Source organism: Chinchilla lanigera, unplaced genomic scaffold (assembly GCF_000276665.1).
Source record: "Chinchilla lanigera isolate Chin_1 unplaced genomic scaffold, ChiLan1.0 scaffold00160, whole genome shotgun sequence".
NCBI lineage: Eukaryota > Metazoa > Chordata > Mammalia > Rodentia > Chinchillidae > Chinchilla > Chinchilla lanigera.
Window position 1 is genome coordinate 1,100,031 of NW_004955561.1, and position 8,358 is coordinate 1,108,388.

An 8,358-nucleotide genomic window follows, 5' to 3' on the forward strand; every position below is an offset into this window, starting at 1 on the left:
AGAAAGAAAGAGAAAGAAAGAGAAAGAAAGAAAGAGAAAGAAAGAAAGAAAGAAAGAAAGAAAGAAAGAAAGAAAGAAAGAAAGAAAGAAAAGAAACAAAGCTGAATTTCACCATGGGGGAAAATCCATAGACAAAGACAAAAGGTAAACTGGGAAACAGTATTTGTAACACACGACATAAAGGACTAACTCCTAATACAGAAGAGTCTGGATGAGCATGGCCACACACACTGTGATCCCAGCATTCTGGGCAACCTCAGCAGGAGGTTCCCAAGTTCAGGCCCAGCCTGTGCAATTTAACAACTTATAGAAACCCTGTCTAAAATAAGAAATAAATAAAGGCTGAAGATGTAGCACAGTGTGAAGGCCCTGGGTTCAATCCCCTACACTGCAAAGAACAAATGAAAAAAATCAGTTCACACTGCATGTGGTAGGGCACACCTGTAATCCCAGCACTCAGGAGGCTGGGGCAGGTGGGCCTCAAGTGTGAGGCTAGTCTGGGCTACACACTGAGTTTAAGGCCAGCCTGAACTGCATAGTAAGACCTTGAATTTTACAAAAATGTTCTTAAAAATACCATGACTTGATAAAATATTTAAGAAATTATAGTTTGCAGAAAAACCAATATAAGAGGTGATCAAGTTCATTCATGATAGGTTTTTAATTTTTAAAAAGTTTTTACAGTACTGGGGGTTGAACCCATGGCTTCAAGAATGCTAGGCAACTACTGTACCACTGAGCTACATGGTCAGCCCTCATTCATAATGGAAAGGCAATTCACTACTGTACGACTGTTTTGTTTGTTTCTTTTTTGAAGTACTAAGGCTTGAACCCAAGCCTTGCAGATGCAAGGCAAGTGCTGTGTCACTGAGCCACATCTACAGCCCCCAACTGCTTTTTTTTTTTTTTTTTTTTTGAGAAAGGCTGGCTTTAAACTTGTGATCATCCTGCCTCAGCTTCTGAAGTAGCTGAGATTATAAGTATACACCACCAAACCCACCTGAAAGGTCTGTTTTACCCATCCAGTTGGAAAAAAAAATACAGTATTTAATAATACTTAGTTGGCAAGGCTGTGGAGGAACGGGAACTATCATACACCTGTGGCAGAAGTATAATAAATTAATTAAATGACTATGCATCTATACAAAAGTTTATTACATAGCTGTTAAGAAAGTAGTTCTTCATACACTGATATAGAACAATCTCCAAGATGTATTATTGAATAAAAACAGCAAGACATATGGCCAAGTGTTTAGTATGTTACCCATTTCTGGTGGCTTGGAAATATGTCCACAATTCTTTGCAATTCCACCCTGTTAGAGGAGGAGCCTAATTCTTCTCCCCTTGAACATGACTAGATTTAGTGACTCATTTCTAACAAGGTAATATGGCTAAAGTGATGGCATGTACTGTCTAAGGTTGGGACATTAAAGGCAGTGTGACAGCCAAAAGAATGACACTGGCCCAGGAAAAACAAAAAAATACCACTAGTAAGAATGACATTGGAGGACTCACTCTCCCACTTTCAAAACTGACTACAGTGCAGCAATCATCAGGACAGTCTGGGGCTGCCATCAATATCGATTTGAGGACCACAACTGAGTCCTGACTTTAACTCGGGCATCTAAGTCAACTGACTTTGACAAGGGTACCAAGATCATTCAGTGGACAAAAGTTCTTTCAATAACTGGCACTTGGACCACTGGAGTCAGATGGATATGACCCATATCGCGTAACACAGACAAAAGTTAATGTAAGGGGTAGGGCATGGAGCTCAGTGGTAGAGGGCTGGCCTAGCCTGAGGCCCTGGGTTCAGTGCCCAGTACCCCACACACACAAAGTCAGATGTGTCCACACAAAAACTCGTACACTAACTCACTGCACTATTCACAAGAGCTAAAAGGTGGGAACAACCCAAACGTCCATCAGCTGATGAATGAGTAAGCTAAGTGTGGTACAACCATACAATGGAAGATTATTTGGCAAAAAAGGAATGAAATTCTGACACTTTACCCCTTGAAACATTGTTCTAAGAAGCCAGTCACAAAGACCACATATTATCTGATCACGTTATGTGAAATGTCCAGAATGGGCAACATACCATTAGAAAGCAAGTTAGTGCTTATGTGGGAGCAGGGAGAATAGGGGGTCAGGAATTACGGGGTGATGGCTAAAGGGTTAGTATGAAGTTTCTTCTCAAAATAATAAAAATAGCCTAAAACTGATCGTGACAATGGTTGTATAAAGCCTTGCCTTGTTCACTTCAGATGTGCACACTGCATGGCATACAAATTGCATCTCAGTAAAGTTGTTGGTAAAACTGGGAGGCAGGCCTTGTGGTTTCTTTCATTTCCTTTTTCTCTCAGATCACGCATTCTGAGCTCTCCTGTCAACATCATAAAAATATACTTAGATGTGGCTCTTCCAACCCCAGAGAACCTCCAGGTAACTACAGCCCCAGCTAAAGTCTTGGTTGCAACTTCACAAAGGGTCCTGAGTCACAACTACCCACCCCTATCTAAGCTGTTCCCAAATTCCTGTAACCCACAGAAACAGAGGAAAGAGCAGGTCACCATGGCACATGCCTGTGATCCCAACACAGAGAGAGGCTGAGGCAGGAGGACCACAAGTTCAAGTCCCATCTAAGCAACTTTCACTCTAAATAAAAATAAAAAGGGTTGTGGGGAGTAGCTGTGTGAGAAAGTGCCCCTAAATTCAATCACTATTGGCACAAAATGAGAAAACAGATAAGAAGACAAAGAAAGAAAGATAATAAATGCTGGTTGCTTTTGGCCACTAGTATTCTTTGTGGCAACATGTTATGCACCAATAGATAACTAATACTGTACACCATTCATGTAAAAAGCATTATCCAAGCCATGTGTGGGGGCACACATGTGTAATCCCAGCACTGGGAGGCTGAGGCAGAAGCACAAGTTCAAGCCCAGCCTGGACAACTTGCAAGACCACGAGTCAATAAATTAAATAAATAAATAAATAAAGCAGAAGGAAGGCTGAGGGTATAGCATGGTGCAAAGGTCCTGAGCTCAACTGCCAGTGCCACCAAAAATAAAAATAGAGGGTTCAGCTCAAATTCTGTTGCCCTTTTGAGAAGACCCCCATGGTTGCCCTTAACTGTGTTAGAATCTCCTCTATATCCCAGAGCATTTCCTGTCTCAGGCACTTCCTGACTCTCAGCATCCAGTGATCTGCTTTCTGTCTGCCTCTCCCATCAGAAGCCCCTGGCAGTAGGCACTCATACTCAACATTCCCAGAGCTGGGCACAGGGCCTGACACACTGGAAGACCTTCGGGGAAAGGCTGCCACGCGAAAGAAGGAAGGAGCTCATGGAGAGAGAGAGGAAGCAAAACCGCAGGGAGGCAGGAAAGGAAAAGGAAGGGAGGGAGGGAGGGAGTGGGAAGGAAGGAGCTGAGAAAATAAGGGAGAGAAGAAGAAAAAAGAGAAAAGAAATGTCCTTGGTGTGCTTAGCAGGTCATATACATACAACAAAGCATTACTGGATAAACAAAATCCCAAATCCAATCTGAAACAAGACCTAAGAAAACGGAGAAGAATGTGGATGTGCTCTAAGTTACTGTAGGCCAGTGATGCTGAGCCTTTTAGAGCTTTCAATGATTCCACAGATGAGGAAACATTCAGAGAGGCAGGCACACCGATACAAGGTCACACAGTGGAGAAGTGGCAGAGCAGAGGCTCTGAGACTCACACTGTCACCCACACTGCACCCAAGTGGGACCTGCCCTTGCTGACCTCGCCAGCCCACCTGTACTCACACATGGAGCTTCAGCCACAACCTGTCGTGAATTCACTTCCAGGTTCTGGTGAATTCAGAGGCAGGAACGGGTTCCAGAGCCATGTCGACTTGCCCTGAGTGTCAGCTCCACCCTCTAAGGGATCTGTGACCCCCGGAGCAAGGCATGGAAGCTGGCACCCTGTGTGCCCGCAGTAAACATGAGCAACCAGGTGGGAGAATTACTGAGATGTCCTGAGGAGCCCTGAGAAGCTGAGCCCCACTCTAGACAGCTCCCAGCAGTTCCCACCTCCACTCAGCATCCTGGCAGGAATGTCTTCCCCATCAGCCCTGGCTGAATCGAAAACTTGGGCTTTGGATCTGGCAGACTGAGCCATGATCCTGGCTCCACTATTCACACCCATGTGAGCCTGGACAAATGAGCCTTAGTTTTCTCATCTATAAAATATGAATAATGCTACCTACTCCATGGCATTCTTGTAAGGATTAAATGACATTCTGCATGTCAAATGTTTAGCATGTAGTAAGGGCTCAGAATACTAATCACTTCTCTTGGGTAATAGTAATAGCTATAGTAGTTTCTGACTGCCTGTGGATTGAAGTCCAAACTCCTTGGTCCAGCACACTTGGCTGTTATTATTCCTTCTCATCCCTTCCTGTCTTACCCTGCTGCTCCCCTACGTGGATCTTACACTCAAGCCCAAGGTGGCCTCCTCCCCTCTCCTTCCCCACCCACTCCATTCAGGACACCCTCCCACACCTCACATCTGTCAGCACTGCCTCATTTCCCCCAAGCTGCAGTCCTCTGTTGCTCTCAACTTCCACAGAACTTCAACAGGTGTAGCACTGCACTTTCCTCACCACAGTGCCCCTCTTCCAGTCATCACCTATGATGTACCTCTGTGGGAAGTGACCTTTCTCCACTACTGGAGAAGGGCATCTGGCTCAGATCTTAGACTACATCACCATGACATACTGAGGGTAGACCCTGGGCAGCTGGGTGCAATTTTGTATACCTGTAATCCCAGCACTCCAAGGTTGAGGGCTGAGGATAACAAGTTTGAGTCCTGCTGGGGCAACTGAATGAAAACCTGTCTCAACAAGCAAAAAGTACTGGGGATGCAGCTCAATACGGAGGCCATGAGCTCAATCCCTAGTACAAAAAAGAAAAAAGTGGGCATTTGGCAAATGCTGGCCAACAGTCCAACTTCACTGGAATCATACTTTTTCCACAGGCACTGCTAAGCCAAAGCAATGTAAGTCCAGAGATGCCAGTTTCTTGTCACCATCAAGAAGGAAGTGGACTGGGGCTGGGAATTTAGCTCAGCGGCACAGCGCCCGCCTGGCACGCGCAAGGTCATGAGTTGGATTCCTGGTACCGGAAGAAAAAACAAAAAAAAGAAGGAAGTGTACTTAACATGAGTGAACAAGAGGAATCAAAAACAGAGCCAGGGGGCTGGGGATTTAGCTCAGGGGCAAAAGCGCCTGCCTGGCAAGCACAACGTCGTGAGTTCGGTTCCCGGTACCGGAGGAAAAAAAAAAAAAAAACAGAGCCAGACAGATTCTTAATGACATTATTTGAGCATTTGGATCTATCCATGCCTGTGGCCTCACACTGGGCCTTCAAATTATACGAATCAAAACACTCTATCTTGTATTTTATTTTTATTTATGTAAGCCAGTTTACACTGAGTTTCCTACTTGTCACTGGAAGACTGCTGATCAACACAGTGACCCAGCTAGATGGTCAGTTTATCTTCTGTATGTCAGAACCACAGTGTCCACCATTGGGATGACCACCAAACAGTGAGGAATAAAGAAAGAAAATAACATCTCTGTATTTTCCCAATGCTTCAGTATTCTGCACTCAAATCCCTAAATAAAAGTTCACAGAAACAAGAACATGGCAGGCATTAGAATTCTCACAAGACACACACGAAGTCCTTTGCTTCTCTGCAGTTCCTTGGAAGACGGCACTCACTTTCTCATGGAATGGGCTTGGGCAAAGAATGGTGTGAGGAGTGCACAAGGCTGAAAAGGGCACTTCCGGTCAACTAGTCCAACCCGAGACCCCCACTATACAGACAGGAAAACAGATTTTAACTAAAAAGACTCACCACTGTATGGTGAGACAGGGGAGGAATGAGCAGTGATTTCCACCTTAGTGCCCTAACCCTGTCCTGTGCCACTTGGTAAGCAAAGTAAGTCAGACACTACGCCAGAGAACTCAGAGATCTCTAAACAAAATAAACTGTCCATCTGCCTCTCAACCTTCAGGGTAGGGGAAGTAACTCAAGGGAAAGTGCTCCAGACTGAAGTTAGGAAACCTGGGGCCTTCAATTCAGTTCTACACATTGCTGGCTGTGTGAGGTTCACTGAGCCTTCACTCTGTGCACTCAGGTTCCTCTCTCGCAGTAGGACGAGGGGAAGACTGAACTGAAAGGAGTGGATGATTAAAGTCTCTGAAATTCCATGATTACATGGGAGTTACTGGACATTTCATCAAATCCCTAAGATTAAATCCACAGGGATTACGGAGAATTTGAAGGTCAAGAGGTCAGCAACCCATCTGCAGACTCCAAACTGAGGCTGATGAACTGGAGACTCTAGCTGAGAGTATTTTCACAGCTTGACTTTGGATGAAAAACAGAATGGAAACACACACTATCACTTCTCTGGATACCACAGAGAGAGGTGGAGAGAGATATCCCTCAAATCCTACAATCCTCCTCCCCTCAAAGAAGCTCAAAAATCCATGCAGAAGCGAAGTGGGGTGAGATGGATTTGCAACATGCCAGAGCACGTCCACATATGCACCCATGCTACCCTCTTGAGGAAATCCTTCCAGGAGTCTGAGTCCTTCTTTCAGTGGGGCAGTGACTCCTTTGACATGTGTAGTAGTCCCGTTGGATGAGCACACCAGGCTCGTTACCTTGACTTCACATCTTGGCTTTCATCATAAGTGACAGTTCTTGGTTTGATTGCCCATATTTGTGACACTTGGCCCAATGTACCATCCCATCATTTCCAAAAATGGAGATTTCTCCTCAATGGGGGTGCTGCAGAGCCAGCTCCTTGCAATGCTCTGAGTAGTGGAATGGCCAACAAGTGATGTAGTGCCTCCTCCAGGGGTCTCTTTTGGAGAGCTCTACACTTTTGGAATTTTCTGAGGTACTGACTGCAAAAGACTCCTCTAATGCCTGACTGTCACATTTTTTCCTCTTTCCCATCCCTGGAATGCTCCACACTTTCTCCTACCCTTCACCATCTTGCCATCCCATGGCCTCACTTTCCCAGTCCAACTCCTTTCCCTGACTACAACTAGCCAATGCCCAAGTTGCTGAGTCCTCAAAATCTGTCTCTGATGGAATGGTAGGTGGGGGCAGGGGACTCTAATGGATCCTGGAAACCTGCCTCAGCATTTCTCACTCCCAATGGCCTTTCACTGAATCTCAGAGCAGGAAGACTGCCGAGGCTGGACATTTCAGAAGGTTTTAGGGACCCATGCACATCAGGCATGGCATCAGAATCCTTGCATGTGGGGGAGGGGTAAAAGGGTGGAGACCTGCCCTCAAAAGCCCCCATTACCAGGGGCTACCAACCACCTAATCTTAAATAGACACCCCCCCCATTACAAGACTTGAAAGTTTACTAGATCTTCTTTCCTTTGTCCTCTGTAATCCCGTTTTACTGACGATGAAACTAAACCTTAGAGAAGTAAATTGAAACACCCAAGTTGACAATGTCAGCGAGTTAAAGATGCAAGCCAGGCCTCGATTCCCATGCTTTTTCCTATGTAACAGAAATTAATTATGCCTAGTTACCTCTCATTCACAACACATTTCCACAAACATGGTCAGCAGAGACCCGTGTAGGTGCTAACATAGCGCTAACCCACCAGCAAATGCTGTGTACACACGGGCCCCCATACCCAATTCTAAGGCTCTGCCCAGCTCCAAAGTATTCTCATGGAACCTCCGAGGAACTGATGAGGGTCACCAGAGAAGTGAGTGTCTTAGCTCCGAGGAGCAGCACTTCCCCTCCCTCCTCTAGGAAGAACCCCCCGCCCAGGCCACCCTCACCTGCCAAGAGCTGCATCCAAGCACAGATCTTGTAGACCGTGGCGGTGTTGCAGAAGAAGAAGAGCGCAAAGCAGGTGATGCAGCCGAGGATCAGCACCATGGAGAGCAGCACGAAGAAGGCGGCCGCCTTGAAGGCTCCGGACGGGATGGTGCTGAAGTCGGTGAAGGAGCCCCGGCAGGTGAGCTCACGGCCCGCCAGCCCGCTGCCCACGCAGTAGTGGAAGAGGCCGAAGTAGCCAGGCTTGGGGGTGCTCACGCTGTCGCCCACCCAGTAGGGCTGGATGAAGACCACCACGTTGATGATGGCGAAGCAGATGGTAAAGATGGCCCACAGCACGCCGATGGCCCGCGAGTTCCGCATGTAGTGCTCGTGGTAGAGCTTGGAGGCCTCCTGCGAGGGCAGCATGGTGCCGGGGGCGGGACCGGCCGCCGGCCGCGGCGCGAGCTGGGGACGCACGGGGAGGAGAGGCCGAGTCAGGCCGCGAGGCGGGGCTGGCGAGGGGC

The 8,358-nt window shown here is 46.8% G+C and overlaps 1 protein-coding gene across 1 annotated transcript in view; it reads right to left on the reverse strand.

Annotated features, from left to right (window-relative positions):
* The window catches only part of Lhfpl4 (lipoma HMGIC fusion partner-like 4), a 75,301-nt gene that overhangs the window by 33,232 nt on the left and 33,711 nt on the right, over positions 1-8,358 (reverse strand). Inside the window, exon 2 of the mRNA XM_005413016.2 lies at positions 7,855-8,299. Within this exon, the coding sequence (XP_005413073.1) occupies positions 7,855-8,260 (406 nt within the window). The 5' untranslated portion in view covers positions 8,261-8,299. The remainder of the gene's footprint in view (positions 1-7,854; positions 8,300-8,358) is intronic.